General features: G+C 44.0%; 1 protein-coding gene across 2 annotated transcripts in view; it reads left to right on the top strand.

Moving 5' to 3' along the window:
* Nucleotides 1–19311, top strand: part of PCYT1B (phosphate cytidylyltransferase 1B, choline) — a 1420495-nt gene that overhangs the window by 846732 nt on the left and 554452 nt on the right. For both annotated transcript variants that reach the window (XM_086934513.1, XM_086934514.1), the window contains exon 6: nucleotides 9597–9739. In XM_086934513.1, coding sequence (XP_086790639.1) covers nucleotides 9597–9739 — 143 coding nt within the window. The remainder of the gene's footprint in view (nucleotides 1–9596; nucleotides 9740–19311) is intronic.

Here is a 19311-nt window from a genome sequence, read left to right as displayed (position 1 = left end):
TGTTAGAGTATTAATGCCATCCATGGATAGTGTTGATATCACCGAACACTACTAAACAGCTACCATGCAATAACCAACAATTCCAAAGTGTGTGAATGACTGTATCCGCTTAGTAGCTGTCAAGTGTGTGATTCACTGAACATTCCAGTATCCACATTTGTCCAAATCACGTGAAATGTGTGAATCACTGAGACTTTAGAAAGTATGTATGTTCCATTAGTGAATAGTGAGTGAATCACAGAGAATTTCCTGTATTCACTAGACTTCCAGTTATTCTTTTTTTTCTTATTTCCAAGCAACTAGCGAGATCCCACACCAAAAACCGCTGCTCAGTGTAGAGTAGGTCTCGTGCTTAATCGGCTGGCTGCCTTTCTCTTTCTCCTGTCGTGCGCTGACTTCACTCACTCTGGCGTGAACTGCGTGCCCCTGATAATGTCTTTCCTCTAAGGCTGTTTGCTTGAACCCTCTACAGCCCCTTCTCGCACTGGCATGAACACTCGCTCGCATCCAAGTAACACTATAAACTATCCCACATAATTTTCAAATAAACACCAAATAGCTGACCTGGGTTCTGTGTCAGCCTTACTGTCAAAAGGTATGCAGCAGGGGAGCGCTCGACGAAACTGCCAATCAGAAAAATTCCCTCACCGACCAAACTTCAGGTTTCCCTTCCATATTCAACACGCTTGAGGCGATCCAGTCCGTTGTCACCAGTGAAGTGATCCCCCAACAATAAAACTCATGAACTTGTAATTTTCTTTTCTTTTCTTTATGGTACGTCTTCAAAGTCCGTCTTCTCTCTGGAAGGGACAACCTGACATAACCGCCTCTTCTGGAAACTTGACATCCTCTCACCTTCCACTCTGGAATGCATGTCAAGATTCCACCTGTACGTACAGGACATGACACCCACCTTTTATTCTTTTTCTAGCTATTGTATTATCTATAGTGTAGTGTCCTGCCTGGAATATAGAGACACGGACAAACGGTGTAGGTGGAAGCTTCTTTATTGTACTTCCTTCGTCGTCCTGGTACATCGGCTAACTGCCGTCCCTGGTCCCTGGCTCCTCCCTATCCGCCCGCCCTCATCCTCCCTCGGGCAGGTCCTAGTACCCCATGTGTGTGCACCCATCATTACATCTCCCCCCTCTGTAAAAAAATGGAAAAAACACAGCACTCTATCTACACCCCTTGCTTTCACGTCGCTGAAGATCGCCGCTTAAAGTTCTTCAATGAGGCAAGACTGTTTTCTAATGGTCCGTCTGGGGCACGACTGAGGATCAGGGATGTCTCGCTCATGCTCATCGGTAGTCTCCATCAATACCTGACTGCGGCTGAGTGGTGTCTCTGGTTCTCTTTTCTCAACTCACGGTTCAGTCAGTAGTTCTTTGACATTAGGGCTGCACTTCTTAAAGTGCGTCACATTCCTGGTGACTCATCTTCCGTCGGTTTCCGCGGTGATCATAGTTCCTTTCTGTTGCACCACTTTCAGCGGAGTCTCCTGATATTTGCAGTCAGTCTTTCGGTGTTGCTCTTGCCGTGCCAACACCCAGTCTCCTTCTCGAATTTCAGCGTGTGAGGCATGTCGACGTTCATCCGCATAGCCCTTAATTTTTTCTTTCTTCAGCTGGTCCACGGGCCCGGCCGCAATCTCCTCATGGTCAGAATTGGGATACTGTTCACTCGCTGAGACACTCATCATTGGTAATCTGGTGCGCACTGATCGGCCTAGCAGCAGGGTGGCTGGACATTTGCCCGTGGTGGAGTGGGGCGTGTTTCGATAGGCCCGTAGTACTTCATTTAGCGCTGTCTGGATGCTCTTTGGAGTGAGCTCCACCTGCTGAATAGCTTTCTTGACCGTGGCCATGAAGCGGTCAACCATTCCATTCACCTACAGCCATAGTGGTGTGATTTTCCGGTGTTTAAAGTTTAGGTGTTGAGCAAACTCTGCGAAGTCATGGCTGTTGAATGGGGGCCCATTGTCAGATTTTACCATTTGAGGAATGCCCCACGCAGCAAAGACTTCATCTAGAATTGGTATGGCGCTGGAGGCTTTGTGGATGTGCACAGTTGTGCAATGGGGAACCTGGAATATTCGTCCATGATGACCAGGACATATTGGCCCGACTTGAATGGCCCAAAGAAATCAATGGCAATGTGTTGCCAGACACCCTCCGGCAGTAGAGACATTTGCAGCGGTGCAGGGGGATCTGGACGGCTCTCTAGCTGACATTGTGGGCAATCCTTCAGTGTTGTTTCCACCATTAGATCCAGTGTTGGAAACCAGACTCTCTCGCAGAGTGCTCTTTTCATGGCTACTATGCCCCGGTGTCCATGTGCTAGATTTATGACCCCTTGTCTTAGCTGTCGTGGGATCACAATTCAAGTGTCTCTTAGGATGAGACCATTTGTCGCTATTGACAGTTCTTCATGGACGTGTTTGAACGCTGACATCTCTTGGTCGTTTTGTCCCTTGGTTTGTGAATGTCGCCAGCTATTGGTCTGTATCCACCTCACAGATTGCTTCCAGCGGAACAGCAGGAGGTCTGGCCTGATCTACCACGAAGTGGATGTATTCGTCCGCAATCGATTGTTCGGATTTGCTGGTCCTGGTGGAGTGTCTGGACATGTAGTCGGCAGGGTTTGCAGCTTTCCCTGGCTTATGTATAATGGTGTATGTGTATTCTTGTAGCCTGAAGCCCCATCTCTATTTGTGGCGGAATTTTAGCTCGAGGGTTTCCGAAAATTGTGATCAGAGCTTGATGATCAGTGACCAGGGTGAAATGCTTTAAGAAGATGAAGATGTGGAAATGTTCACAGGCCCATACGACAGCTAAACTTTCCTTTTCTGGCTGGGAGTATGCCCTCTCCATGTCTGTTAGACTCCTACTGGCATATGCTACAATGTGCCGTTGATCTTCATCTCTGTCATACTGTGCTAAAATGGCCCCTAGCCCTACGGGGCTGTCATCCACTGTTATTTTTGTCCTCTTTTTTGGATTGAAGTAAGCCGTGTTTTCAGCAGACTCCACAGCTTCCTTGATCCCTTTGTACGCCTGTTCACATTGAGTGGACCACTGAAACGGCTGCCCCTGTTTGGTGAGCGTTCTAAGGGGGTGACTTATTGTGGCGTAGTCTTGTATGTATCTGGAGCAGTAGCTGGCCATGCCCAGGAACGAGCGCACGTCACCAACGTCACCTGGGCTCGGTGTGTCATTTAGTGCTGCTACCTTTTCGGGGTCTGGTTTCATGCCATTTCCAGAGAAGACGTGGCCGAAGAATTTCAGCGTTGGCTTATGAAATTCACACTTGTCCTGATTGAGCGTGAGGTTGGCTTCCGTCAGTGCATGACAGACCCGATCTAGCGCCGTGTCATGTTCTTGAGTGGTTGCTCCATATACCAGGATGTCATCACTGTAGTTCAGTACATGGGGAACATGATGAATTGTTCTCCTGATTGCTTCTTGAAAGATTTCCGCTGCTGAGGACACCCCAAAACTGAGTCTTTTGTACCTGAACAGCCCTAGATGTGTTGAGAATGTCATGATATATCAGGACTGCTCATGCAACTCCAGTTGGTGATATCCTTTGTTAAGGTCCAATTTTGAAAATATTTTGGCTCCATTGAGTGACGTGATCATGTCACTGATGTGGGGGCCTGAGTGCCTCTCCCTCTCTATCGCTGTGTTGGGTGCTCTCATGTCCACGCATAGATGGACTCGGTCTGTCTCTCCTTTCTTTGGAACCACTACGACTGGGGAGACCTATGGTCTTGGTCCATCAGTTCTCTCTATGATGTCAGCCTCGAGTAAGTCTTGGAGCTCCTTCTTCACGGCTTCCTGCAGATGAAACGGGATTTTTCAGTGATGTTGTGCCACTGGTGTGATTTGCTCATTGATGTGCAATCTGATTTGACAGTTTCTCATCTTCCCGAGACCTTGGAAGAGCTTAGGGAACTTCTGAGTGATGTCTGGTTTGTCATCCGCTTTGTACAGTATGTCCACCAACTTTAGTCGTTCTGCGGTGGGCAGGCTTAGTAGGCAGTCTGCCTCAGGCCCATCGATGAAGTGAATGTAGACTTGTATCGTGCGAGCTTGATATGATAGATCGGTCGTGAACTTCCCAAGACAGGGCAGTGGTTTCTTTGACATCCACGTATATACTTGCACATGGGCGTTGACCAATTTGGGAGTTGGCCTCATTCTTTGATATTCCGCCACAGGTAGGTAGTTTAGTGACGCCCCACTGTCCAGCACAAACTTGGTGTGATAAGAACCAATTCTGATGTCTAGCTGTGGATACTCGATCAGGATCCGCTACAAAACATATATATTCAACACGGTCTTGTGAGATGGGTGATAGGGATCTTGACTCTCTTGATGACGATCGTCAAGATCAATATGTTCGGCTGGAGTGACAGCTGGATTGGGACGACCCTGTGGATGAGTCTCGTCTATCCTGTACTGATCTGACATGGTGACGACTGCTTGAGGGATGATATTGCTGGGCATGTTCTTGTTGATCATTCTTATGCGACGTCCCGCACATGCTTTCGAAATGGTTGTCTCTGCCACACTTCCGACATTGTTGGCCTAGTACTGGGTCTGCGTCTGCATGTGGGAAATCGGAGCCGCATCTGTAGCACTTCAGTTGTCTTTCTGATCTTTTCTTGGTGCGACTTGCGCTTCTGCGTCGACGACTTGAAGGGTGGTATTGCTTCTTGGATCTGGAGGAGCGCGCTTGAGGTGGGGACCGTACGTGCGCTTGTCGCGACTGCATCCTGAATGCCTGTTCACGTTTCTTGCTTCTCCCAGCTTCCATCTTCTTCGCATGCTTGTCGGCTTGATCATCGACTTTTGTCATTTCCTCAATCTCCTCTAGCGGGTAACTTTTCTTGAGCAGTTTGCGTCCCAAGGGCTCTGAAAGACAGCCTTCTACAATTCTCAATCGGAGGGCATCCTTCGTGGAGAAATTATCAAAGTCACAGTATCTTGCTAAACGTCTCAGACGTGTGATAAATACACCCATTTGCTCACCTTTCTCTTGTGAGGCCAGGTTGAATGTATATCGCTCATAATCAACATTCTTTTTGTGCAGGAACTTGCGGTTGAGTGCTTCACAGACTTTATCATATGAACCAGTGGACCCAGCAGGCAACTCTTTTATGATCTGTCCAACTTCTTTGCCTACAAGATTCTTGAGAGCAATCAATTGCTGTCCAACATCAGTTACCTGAGACTCTTTCATGAAGTCTGTGAAATCTTCTAGCCATTCTTGCCACCGCAAGCCCATACCCCAGCCAGATTCAAGAGTAAGGGGCTCTGTAGGGCGCAGGAATGAGACTCCCAACACACCCGTGGGGACGGGGTCAGCCATCGCGCGATCCCGTTATATCGAAACGTGCTGACAAAATCCTTTCTGTCAATTCTTTGATTGTATTTGCTACTGCTTGCACCCGCCAGTGCTTGTTTACTTGTTCATTGCACTCGCTAGTGCTTGTTTATTATGTTTCTTGCACTCGCCAGTGCTTGTTTATTTGTTTCCTCGCACTCGCCAGTGCTTGTTCACTTTGCTTCTTGCACTCGCCAGTGCTTGTTTACTTGTTCATTGCACTCGCTAGTGCTTGTTTACTTTGCTTCTTGCACTCGCCAGTGCTTGTTTACTTTGCTTCTTGCACTTGCCAGTGCTTGTTTATTTGTTTCGTTGCACTCGCCAGTGTTTGTTTACTTTACTGCTTGCACTCGCCAGTGCTTGTTTGCTTGTTCATTGCACTCGCCAGTACTTGTTTGTTATGCTTCTTGCACTCGTCAGTGCTTGTTTATTCTTGAGCACCGTGCATTTATCAGTGCTTGATGGCTTTCAGGCTCTCTACCTGACTTCAAGATGGCCGCCGAAGATCCCTGACAGGGGATTGGACAAAGCCGCCTGACTTCAAAATGGCCGCTGCGGGAATCTCGTGTACAACGAGATTTGGCCTTCTACCGGATACACAAATGCATTTATTGCCGCTCTCTCTCACTCACCGATCGTCGGTGTCAGCCAGCACTCTCTTCGCAGGAGCACCAGGTGAGGCAGCTTTTCTTTGTGATTTCACCGCCGGGGTGAGCTCCCGGCGAGCAGGCAGGCAGCAGGTTCTAGCCCCCAGGACGTGCCACACGCACACGCGGTGCGGCGGGGCGAGCTCCGGGCAGGTGAACACACCGCCGAATGGCTGGGGTGGGCTCCCAGCGCGCGAGGACGCTCACGCAGTGACTCGGCCGCCACGCGGTCACCGGCCCCACAATGCTAGATGCCTCCCCACTTCCAGGGACGTGCACCGAGTTAGCCGTCCTCCTCACGCACAGGTTCTTTGTACCCTCGTCGCCAGATGTAGTGTCCTGCCTGGCATATAGAGACACGGACACACGGTGTAGGTGGGAGATTCTTTATTGCATTTCCTTCGTCGTCCTAGTACATCGGCTAACTGCCGTCCCTGGTCCCTGGCTCCTCCCTATCTGCCCACCCTTGTCCTCCCTCGGGCAAGTCCTAGTGCCCCATGTGTGTGCACCCATCATTACATATAGCATTTTTTGTTTTGTTATTGGATTCCAATGCGGTATTATGTTGATTAATTTTTAAACAACTCTAAATGTGTTAGGGTTTTATGTGATTTTGTGCTTATAACGCATTTATTTGTTTTTATACATGTAATTGTGTATTATTGTGCTTTTATGTTTTTTCTAAAACCGAATAAAGCTGTATTTTGACTTTGATTGTCACATTAAAGGATTTAACTCCAAAGTAAGCCTTTGTGGTATATAATAGTCTCACATTAGAGGTAGTACAGGTAGCCTCCATCAGTGGTTTTATTTTCAGAGCAGGTGAGTTCTTAATTGAACTGGAAGGTGTTGATACAATGCTCTTGCTAAAAAACACTAAGGCTGATGGAGAAGGATAAGGAATGATTCTGGTCATATCATATGCCTTCTTTAGGAAACAACTTTCAAATGTTCATCTTTCTGTGAATCAAAAGTCAAATTAAATGTACCTTGTGTCTTCATTCTGTGATCCTAACTATGTAACTACCTATCACCGAGTTCCCTAACAATCCTTTATTGCACAGTGGCTTTAACCCCTTGCATTCATCGGATGGCCGGGGGCCATCCGACTTCACGGTGGGTGTGTGCGTGCCGGGGGCCGTTCGATTTGCGCACGTGTGGAATTCGCCCGCACGGCCCGGAAATGCCAGCCGCGCCCAAAGGGTTAACAACCACAGTGACGTCTACAAATGCCCATAAGCCAAGTAGCACCCCGCTGATCAGGGCTGATACATTCGACTTTGAACCCTATATTTGTTCAGTCATCATTATATTTACAAAGGATGCATTCTGCAGCTCTTTAAGTCAGGCCCTGGTAACACCAAAACTGATGAAGACACACATGATCTGCTAGATTTTAGCAACTTCTCCCGAAGTCCAAAACTACTAGCAAAGAAATAGTCCATTATCCAACTTCAAGTCTCTCCGCTACAAGTCAACCACCTACATGACTGCTAGAGGGGTATAAGCTAGTGTTGGTCTCACTAAACCTCTCTGCTGCCTGTGATGCGTTGACCTCTCCACATTGATGAAGGTTCTGTGGGCCAAGAGCCTTGCCTGTCACATGCCAGACGGAATTTACCCTGTCTTTTGAGGCCAATTCTGAGACAACACGCTCACCAAAGCTGACAGTGACATACTCTGAATGCTAATCCTCTTAAACGTTTGCCACAGTTTCTCACAACGCCCTTCTGTCCAAGCTACAAATCATCACTGGGGCCTGTGATCAAAAACTGAAAAGATTCAACTTTTCCCTCACCCTGAAATAATTAAAGGCTAAATTCTGCTTCTTTGTCTTCGAGTCAGTGATAGTCATACTGAGTATCCCAGGGTCATCCCAGTCCAATTCAAATATAGAGGGAACAATGAGTTCCGTAGGTTACAGTTGCTGCCCTCCTATGCGAATCTGCCTATAGGGCTTTCATTAAAAGATCTGGTTCCTTTTGCTGTTAGAATCTTGCTGTTGTCTCAGGTATTCAATCAGGACCCATTTGTAGAAAGAGTTTTGGGAGCCAACAGATTTCTTTTATGCATTGTTGAGTTTCTTGATGGAACTCTATCAAGAAGATTAACAGTTATGGCTTCTCAACTGGGCTGTGTTGGTCACCATGGGAGAGTGGGGTCCCTGCTACTTTGGCAACCCAACTACCATATTTAGATATCCCAAACACATTGCTAAAGTTTTTTTTCCAAAAGTGCATCCATCATGCATGCTGAACTTGTGCAGTAAAAAACAAAATCACTAGCCATGGCTTAAAGAATGAGGGCCTTCTACCACAACAGAGATGGCATTTCTGTTTCAATTTGCCGCCATGACAGTGTTTCCATCGTAGGAGTCAGCTGAGACTCCTTCAGCAGAAACCAAGGTGCATATCAGCAACAATTGGCGATAATTATCGCTAAGCGCACTTAGCGCTAGGATAATTATCGCCAGCTATCGCTTGTTTTTATCGCGGAGATAGCGTGCTATCAGCGACACTTATCTCCAAAGCGATAAAAACAACTGAGTTAGCTGCCAAATGTGCAATTATTGCTGGGATTCCAGCGATAACTGCACATTGTTTGGCGCTACGTTGCTGATAGGGAAGGGCATACTTAACCATGATATCCACCTTCTATTGGAAATCATGGCTAAGTCAAGCTAATAGCAGGCATAAGAAAAGTAGCGATAACCGCGGTTAGCGCTACTTTTCTTATCGCTATGCTTGTTAGCGTGCCCATTGATAATTGGAGAAATGTCGCTTAGCGACATTTCTCCAGTTATTTGGGGAAGGAACGCCCACTTTGCATCTCATTAGAGATACAAAGGGAGGTGTATGGAAAAAGGGTGCTAACATGCGATTATGCATGTTCGCACCCTCTTGGTGATAGGGCCAAAATATTATCTCCGCTTTTCTGGCTTTTAAAGCCAAAAAAACGGAGATAAGGCCCTTGATGATATGCCCCCAAGTGTTTCCCACACCCCTAAATAAACCGATGGGACTAAGGGATGGGCAGGAGGGGCATTGGTTGTTTTCGGTGGGAGTCCCTTTACTTCCCTCTTATAAATGAGTAACTTTGTCTTCCTTTTACCAAAGGAACAAGGGATTGATGTAACTCCAAATACTCTAATGACACCTAGAAGGTTTTTATTTGGCCAATCTTCCAAGATCATCCAGTCTAAATTTGAGTACAACCATCTGGGACCTAAAGAAATTTATATCCAAAATGGTACAATCAATTTGAAATCTAAATCTCGATTCTGACTAAAATTATTTATGGATGAAGAGGAAGTGCAAAATACTTGACTGTGGCAATCACAGAGTTCACCGTTTCATAAGTGAACCTACGAAACCTAGAACAGAGTGGAGGGTGCAGCCAACTTGTGTGGCCTGAGTAAGAAGACTGCACACACCTAATCTTGTCCGTTTTCATACTACACCCAGGTTGTCATCACACTTTAGGAAGCATTTCATTGCTTTGTTTTTTAAATCAGTCTACTGCCTTTTCAGATGAGCTTCATTTTCTTCAAATTTTTAGGAATGTTCGTCCCCACGAAGAGGACTGAAGGCATCTCAACTTCAGACATTATCACTAGAATAGTACGTGACTATGATGTTTATGCACGTCGCAACCTCCAAAGAGGATACACAGCAAAGGATCTGAATGTCAGTTTTATTAATGTAAGTACATAATGGATGCATTTTTCAGACCAAATATAGTTTCTTCTTATTTTTTCTAGGATCCATTCAAAAATAATTACAGACTGGCTGCTAACCTTGTTAACACTGTAACCGGTCTTGACAGTTCTGGTTGCTCACTGCACTAATGCATATGTTGCAGGGACCTATGTTTGAGCTCATGGTCACAGGGTAAAATCTCTTTGGTTCCATTCAGCTTTTCCTCCTTCCAGGGTTGATAAAATGAGTAACATTTAGGGGTAATAATAAGCCTCTGTTGCTCGGCACCAAGACCGTAGACATAAAAGGTACATAATGTTGTGACCAGCGCGATATGACATGACAAGCATTTTGGCAACCTAGTGACATCAGCTTGAGTCACTAGAACCACAGAAACAAGTGATGTTCGCTCAGTACAGTGGCACAAAAGTTTCGTATTTACAGCATTGAAAATATCCTCCATAGCTCATCATCATTAAACATAGGTTCAGCATTCTACTATAATATAATCTATTTGGTATGTAGGTCCCATAACCCTGTAATAAAGCTCAAAGTTTCCAGCGGAGTTTTCTTTTTCCAACCACATCAATACATTTTCTGTGCCTGTAATGGATCATATTTGCTGCTCCTTGATAGTCATGAGAACAGTGACTCCGTTCTTTAAATGGCCCCAAACAGCATCAGGCAGGGTTTCCGTCACACAGTAAGAACCTTCCCCTAGTTACACATTCATTTCAATGTGTGAGCTTGGAAATTAGAACTTGTTCTGGATTCGCTGTGGGAATACAGGTGCCTATCCACAGGTAATAATAACGATATAACAGTAATATATCTAACTGAAAAATACATTGCCTATTTGAAGTGCCCTCCACCATTTGGAGCATACTACAGCATACAATGAATGAAGTGGGAAAGGGATCAGTATCCTTCAACAATTGCCTTCTGCTGGTAGTTTCATTCAATCATTTCATCAGCCTCACATGGCAGACCTTTAGTGTTTGTAGTATTAGGCAAAGTTAAGTCATGGCAATTTTCCAGTTAATATGTAAGTTCACGTCATGAAGGTGGAACAAAACAGATGGCGTCACCTTGTCTCCATTTTTTTTGTTTTGCAAGGCATCGCTCTACATATTGGCAGCCCCTAGTTTGTATTGCAGTCCCCGCCGGAAGACCATGTTGGTGATCGATCGTGAAGCAGCTCAGAGGAAGAGTTGTATTTGGGCTAAAGTGGGCACTAAAGTACTTGACACTCCACCTCTTGTCCTTCCTCAAAGTCCCTCCACCGGGACAGTAGACTCCAGTAAAAGAGGGGAAGCACTTCACAGACAGACACCATCCCTTTTTTTTTATAATTATTACATTTTCAAAAGTTTTTATTGGTTGTCTCAAGTTGAAAAGTGATAAAATGTTGCACACATTCCATGTCTATATGGAACTTGTGTTGTCTTTTATCATTTTTATGCCTCTGGCAACAACGGTGTCCTCACCAACAAAGTCCAAAACCGTAGCTAACAGACCAGCACCAAAATTAAATGTCCTGGGTAAAGGAAGAAATTTAGGAAACAAAGACGTCATCACTCTTGAAATCCCCAAAAACTGAAAATTCTCTTCCAAGCTTTCTAAGGCACTTCATAAAGAATGAGGAAAGTTATCCCCCAACCTCACACATTGCCTTAATGAAAGCAAGAACAAATTCATATTAAACTGCCCAGTAGACTCAGCAAGGAACAACTTCCTAATACAAAGTCTGTCTAAAATCAACCATGACAGTGAAAGAAAGTTGGGGGAACATCCTTTCCCACTTTTAGTGCCATGTGAGTTAGCAATGATGAAACCATTTTGGTTCCTTATGGAGTCAGTAAAACTGTGATGTAAGTGTTAGAGCGGAGTGAAGTGAATGCAGGTTTAGAATGTTGAGTTCGCAGTTACACACAGACGGATAAAGACGCGTTATGCTAACCTCTATGTGTGGCATAGTCATTAGGGAGTACCCAAGGTGGGGAGGATGCTACACCACTATAATTACTCATTATTATAAGAAACACTCTAATAAAGTGTTAAGTGCTAATGTTATTTATATATTCTTTACCACAACATATTGCTGTTAATGATTTTGCAAATGTGTAAAACTCACATAAATAGATAAATAAAAAAAAATATTTTTACATAAGTTTTAAATTGTATACATAATCATTCTATAAAAAGCCACATGCCTGGCTTCCACGAACCCTAAATGACCAATAAACTATGTCCTATTGACCCAGTGCCCCCTGCAAATAGCAGTGGGGCGCCCTTAGTAGCTCCAAAGGCAGGAGCCAAAGTGAGGAATCCTTTGTTTGTTTCATCAGGAAAAGGGTGGGCAGTAATTTCCTCGGGGGTACCCGAGTGGTGGAGGACATATAAGCAGGGGCGGCCTTAGGCATGTGCAAGCTGTGCACCTGCACAGGGCCACCAAACCCCAGGGGCCATCACGCCAATATATATCCTTAATATAATAATCCTCTGAGGATGGATACATATTTGCGTGGCGGCCCCTGACAGGGATTTGGCGGCCTCCGGCTCTGTTCCACTTCCAAACACCCTGACCCCCCATCTTCACTGACCTCCGTGCTCTGCCCCGCCAGGACCCCCTCTTCCGGGGCCCCCTACCTACGCTCCCTGCCCTCCCTTATATCAGGGGCGGCCTACAGCCGCCCCTGATATAAGGCATCACATGGTGAAGGATCGGCCTCTTTTTGTCTTCACTGTGCACCAGCCAACCTACCGCATCTTGCCGTTCTATTTTCGATACTTCAGCCTATGCTTGGAGAACTCAGCTTACCAACGTTCACAATCATTTGTCTACAACACTTGTATGTGTCCACCATGCATGTCAATTCACCAAAAAGCCAGTGGTAGGAAGAAGGAAATAACGCTTCCTCTTAACTTCAGTGGCGATACAGAGTTGCCTTCTTGTCCTACCCTTAGTCTCTCCCGTTTGTTGCTGAAGTGGTAGAGGAAGGTCAAGGCGCGAAAATTGAAGAAAGCAAACATGACTCGTCATTGTTCTGATGCTTGTGGAAAATAAATCTGATCTTTACAGGAATCACCTGTCAGGCATTGATAGCAATTTTCATTTGGTGAGTTTGTGATATCTTTTAAATGTTCGATTACAATGATTTACTGCATGGTTCTCTATGATTCTGTAACTAAATCAAACGCAGTAGCTACATTATTTAAGTTAATTTCTTTTAGGTTTATTTCAACATTTTCCAGAACATATTACATAACAAGTTGTAAAATTCAATCTCAGAGTAAAAAAAACTATTACATGGAAAATGTCATATCACAGAAACATACAATAAAGCTATAAAAAAAGTTAAAACTAAATTATCACTTTTGCATACACAGTGATTAAGTGTCATCACAAGAAAAGTGTATATTAAAGATTGTACATACAAAACAATATATTTAATTAGGGTCCGAGGGAATATTTAAAGGCCGCCTGGGCAGCGTCCCCCACAACAAGATACTAAGCAACAAAAAAGGCTCCCAAGGGCAAAGACAACTGGTACTTTGTGCTGAAAGTAAGACGGAAAAATCCAAAATAGAAGAAAACTAAAAGGGTTTCAGGGATAGAAATGAGGTCTCTAAACCCTTATAGGTATTAAAGGATACCCATCAGTAGCCGTCCTGTACTGCCCTATTCATCATTTGGGCTTCCTCATATTCTGAATCACAGATATCCACCCATAGGGAATAGATGTATATATCCCGTAAGTTAGTTAGTATGGGCGAGATAGAGAGACAAACAAAACAGGGTATGAGTATTGTGGCTACTGGGTTTGCAGTGCAAATAATCTTTTGAAGAAAGAAATATCTTGTGTGTGAAAAATAGATAAAATTGGAGAGAATGGGAGAAGAAATCATTTTAATAGTATCTCTCATCCGTCCAAATGTTAAAAACAGTGTAAAGTAGCAGTATGTAACACATATCTGCTATATCTAAAAAATGGTCGACATGTTTCAACAGATTAGTGGACACAAGTGTCCTCTGCTTTCATCAGGACCTGTAGATAGGTGCTATAGAAGACACTGCAATGTTCAAGTGAATAAATCAAGATAAAGGATAAATCAAAACCATATCACCTGAATCACTAGGTGTTGTTTCTTTCCACCTCCTGACATAGGATTTATCTGGAGAAGGAGATCTGTCATACATTAAGAACAAAGGAAAGGAAGATACAAAAACTGTACATCATAGGTAAGACAGCAATCAATGATATTCATCACGCCACCCATGTAGTGTATCCAACACTAGTGTCCCCTCAAAATTATTTCAAGGGTACTTACTACCTCTTACCTATTATGTAGGAGGGATTTGCCTCACCTCACCTGGCTGCGGCTCAGGTAGAAGGAGCACCGCGCTGAACAGGCAGAAGGCATGTGTAGACTTAACAAATGTCTCTAAATAACATTCTGTACCTCATACGTGCATGTTAAAATAGGAAGAACCCAACTCCTTAGGACATGATTAATTAAACTAACAGAAATGGCATATCGAGTTGGCTATATCTAAAAGTGCCCATTGAACCTGAATAGCTCCTAGCCATATTTGATGTATTAATATTTAAATGGACCACAAAGATAATGCAAAACTAATATAAAAAGTAAATTAACGTCTAGCAGTAATGTCAACAAAGTAGAAGTCTGCAAGGTCAGCATTCGTGTTGTCTTAAAAAACAACGCCACGCAAGTATGCTGTATAGTTATTAAAATAGCGTGATAGCCCACATTTTTACGAGGGGAAGAGCCCGTAACTGTTCGTAACATAGTACCATATTCACCTGGTAATGTATAAATGGGAAGAAGTCAATTTTTACAGAACCCTGACACATGAGCTCTACACCGGCAGACCTAGTTCAAACAGGGCACCCGTTGATTAACTAGTGTCTATTATAATTATCGTGGTTGCCTGTCTCTTTTTATGGCGAAAGAAGTACCATAGACTATTACTGACACCTGGTGATGTTTACAAAGTCCAGGTTTCCAAATCACACACACGCGGCAACCTGATACTAATCACAGCGAGAATTGTATCTGCGCTTTTACTTATTTCGCCGGAATGGTAGCTTGCAACACATGCCCCTAAGATACGCTGCTGTCTCCCTCTCCCACCGGCCTACCTCTTCGTCAGTACTCCCGGCTTGCATCCAAGCCGACGCAGGGAGGTGGTCGGTAGGAGCTCTGCCGCCATTTTTAAGTTGAGGTTTCACCAATACGTGACGCACAAAGCACGCGGTCACGTGACAAGAGTGGAATCATGGGAAACTGAGTCCGGTGAGAACACGTGATTCGGGGTTACCGAAAGCAAGTCCCTTCTGATTGTTGTATCTGATCGATCCCTTCGCATTCACTGCAATGCACCATAGTAGTTTACCTGTATGACAATTGACAATTGGAGGTAAATACATTCATAAATAGAAATAAATGTAAATACCATTACCTCCAAACATTATCAGTATGTAATATGCTTAAAGAGAAGGATAAAACAACCAAGCATGGGATATAATCCAGGTCGAACCTGCATGGCTCAAAATTGCTATGTCTGCCACCTGTAGATAATATAGTCAGAGACCAGGGCGTGCCGCATACTCATGGGAAATGTGGTCCCTGCTAGTAAACAGGATCCCTATAGTTATGTCCTACAAATTAAGCAACAATATGAGAATAAGAGGAAGAATCTCTGAATAAGCACTGTAGATGTTGAATGACAATGTAACTCAAATGTTCCTCATATTCATATCAACAACTGAATTAGTAGAATATAGCACAGAAGGTCATCAGAATTGTAATGTGTAGAGAACAAGCCATTGGCAATATAAGATGTGTGTATGGGGTGCACCAAAAAGATGCCAAGGTTTAGTAAGGGCCGGTCATGAATGTTATAAGGCATTTACAGATGGTGAAGAAAAATCATTATTTAGAGAAGCAATTTACAGAGACATCCAAGGTATGTCTTCATTGAGGCCAGTCTTATCAGTGCCAAGCTTATATACCCACTTGTGTTCTTTAATAAGTAGGTATTTACTCACATCAGCTGTATGTTCTGGGATAAATGGTTGTTCAACCACTGTCCATCTGAAATCAGTGGGGCCATGTCTCGCATCTAAGAAATGATTGGTCAGTCTGGTGGCTTGCCTACCGCACCGTATTGTGCTTTTATGCTCTGAGATCCGGACTTTGATCTTTCTCGCCGTCATGCCAATATATTTCAATTGGCATGGACAGGGGATCATGTACATTAGTTGTTCAATATTACAGTTGGTAAATCTCCTTTGTTCCCATGGTCGATCTGTGCCTATGTCAATGGAGATAGATCTAGAGGTTTGGGGGCAAGCCGCACAATTACCACAGGGATGATGGCCTACCGCTGCTGGAAGATCCCATAGAGTACCAACTGCCCTTGACATTTTGGTTTTAGGTCGGGTATGGACCAATTTATCTTTGAGATTAGGCCCGCGTTTCAAGTAAAAAAAGGGGAGGCAGCAGTGTATCTGCGCCTGTGTTCAGAATTGACTAATGTCGCTTAACGATTTTTTGTATTTGGTTAGACCTAGTGTTGTAGGTGTTGACAAAGGTAATTCTTTGGGTCTTCTCTTTTGTTGGTATTGGTTCTAAGAGTGCTTCTCTATTGTTGCTTGCAGCTGTTTGACCGATTGGCGCACCAATTTCCTGGGATAATGTTTTGCTTGTGGTTGTTTCTTCAGATTGTGTGCTTGTTCTGCAAAGGCTTCTCTTGTGGAACAATTCCTTTGAATCCATAGGAACTGCCCATAGGGTAAGTTGTTCCTGAGAGCCCTAGGATGACAACTATCAAAGCGGAGTAGGGAATTGCGTGCCATTGGCTTCTTGTAAAGTTGTGTTGACAATCCGCTTGGTGTCGCTGTAATTAACAAGTCTAGGAATGCCAATCTGTTGCGGTCATATTCCACCATGAAGCGTAAAAATTGGTTCCTGACGTTTAACCACTGGAGAAACGCTAGGAGATCTTTGGTACTACCTCGCCAAATGACGAAAATATTGTCAATGTAGCATTTCCAGGTGCGTATCGATTCACGGTATGGATTGGTGGGTGTCAGGACATGCTCCTGTTCAAAATGATGAACATAAAGGTTCACCAGACTCGGAGCGAAAACGCTTCCCATGCTGGCCCCTGATGTCTGGAGGTAAATGGTATCCTCAAACCGAAAGTAATTTTCTTTCATCGCAAGAGATGCGCATGCCATTATGAAACTCACAGCAGTAATAGAGACCAAGTTCCTTACAAGCAATAGAGAGGCTATGACTTCAAGTGTCTCGTTCTGGGTAATCGATGTGTAAAGCGAGTCTACATCAAAAGACACCAAGAGGTCCCTAGTGATGTCAAATTCAAAGTCAGGAAGTATCCGTAAGACATCCTTTGTGTCCTGAAGGTACGTAGGCAACTCTTTTACCATTGGATATAAGAAATGGTCTGTGAACGTAGACAAAGGTTCAAGAATCGATCGGATCCCGGAAATGATAGGGCGGCCTGGTGGAGGCCTCTGTGCTTTGTGAATTTTGGGAAGGATGTAAAAATAAGGCATGGTAGGGTGTGCAGTGCAAAGAAAGCCCGCCTCTTCTGCCATAATCCATCCTTCCGATAGTTCTTCCTCAACCATATGGCCAATGGTGTTCCCAAGCCTCGCAGTTGGATCTTCCGTGAGTTGACTGTATGATCTCCTGTCCTGCAATTGCCGAAGGCATTCGTCGCGGTATGTTGTATCAAGGAGAACAATTGCGCCCCCTTGTCCGCTGGCTTGATGGTTAATAGGTCATCATTCATTAGACCTCTTAATGCAGTTTGTTCTGCTTTTGAAAGGTTCATGAAAGTATGTTCATCTTCGAAGTGTAGCCTAGATATGTCATTTTCCACGGCTTGTTCAAAAGCTAAAACTTTAGCTGGTAGGCCTGTCTGTGGAGGATTAAATGTTGAGGGTTTCTTAAGACCAGTGTTATTATCGATCGTTTCTGTCATCTCCTTGGTGTCCTTCATGAAGAAAAAGTGTAACCTGATCTTCCGAATGAATTTAGCCAGTTCGATCCGTGCCTGGAATTGATCGCATTTATGTGTGGACACAAAACCCAACCCCTTGTTGAGTACAACTTCCTCGACATCTGTGAGGACCTTAGAGCTGAGATTAACTACAAAGCTGTCCCTGTGCTCAATCCTGGTTGTTCCTGTGGTATTTTCCTGCTGCTCCTCGGTCCATTGATTGTGGTATTAAAGATTGGACAGGAAATCCATCCCATTAGCAGATACCGCCATTGGCTATCATGTAAGAGCAGCCAGTGCTCGGCTTGAATTAGACTAACTGGTCTTTCTAGTCATAGTTTGATACCTAATGTCATGTTTTCTGTCCTTCGTGGGACCAGTAGACCAGGCTTAGCATTTTTATTTCTAGACGTTTCAGGACTTGGATAAAACAAGTCACTCATATAGCAATACACCTGGCAAAAAAACCAAATAGAAACACAGTACCCAGGCTTCTTTCACAAGAACGGCATAGCACACTATTTATCGGATCCCTTTACTCCACTTTCGATAAAAGAAGCCACGTGGAGTACACACAGTTTAAATCCCAAATTCAGATGTCTACCACAGTGAAGCGAAATCGTACTGCAGTACGATTCAAGACATTTTAAGCTTGTGGCCTGAAAGTAACTAGCAGGCATCAGTCTACTGCCCTCTATAGGTTTTTGCTTAACCTCTTCACAGAACCAGTCACCAGTAACTTTGTTTGGCTGCCAAATACGGTATAGATTTAATAAAGATATAATCTCTATCACTTATCTCAACCAGTGTACCTTAATTGATTTGTCCCAGCTGAGCACTGCACATTTTTAGAATGGCTCTATGTGTGTCACAGCCTGGATTACCTCACGATTTTAACCACAGTAGTTTAGCGTTAAAGCCGGCAAGATTACTAATTTCCCTAATCCGCAGATCTGTTTTAACACAAAATGATGACAGTAACTACAAATTCTGACTCCACCTTATCGTGATACAAAGTCATACGTCTTAGCAAAAAGTGCTTCACTCACAGCCTTTGTGGTATAGTTACAAACCTCCAGTGTCTGAAGCACAACTTGATCACCTGACATCTTTTTGAATGATAGATTTGCTGATATACAATAATGTGGTCCAAATTTTTACTAAGTAAGAACTCCTTGATGGATGACATGGTGCTCACTAACCTAAGCGGTCAAAGAGTTTAACTCAATTTAAGGTGAATAGTGGTGGGTTCTGAGTGTGCCATCCTTCTCAATCAACCACTCCTTGGTGTTGTTAACAACCATTTTTTCTCTGCACAAAAAGTAATAAATGGATTGCCCAAATCGTTTCAGTATTATCTGTCCATACTATGTCATCCGTGCATAGGAGTACATGAATTTACTGCCCACTGATTTTACCCATTTGCCTTAACTAATTTCAGATCATTTGTTAATAATTTAGATAAGGTTGATACAAGCACCACCATACTACACACATTTTAGTTAGCAAAATGGTCGCT

Source organism: Lissotriton vulgaris, chromosome 8 (assembly GCF_964263255.1).
Source record: "Lissotriton vulgaris chromosome 8, aLisVul1.2, whole genome shotgun sequence".
Classification (NCBI taxonomy): Eukaryota; Metazoa; Chordata; class Amphibia; order Caudata; family Salamandridae; genus Lissotriton; species Lissotriton vulgaris.
Note: the sequence above shows the minus strand (reverse complement) of the source record. Positions and strands in the feature narration are given on the sequence as shown.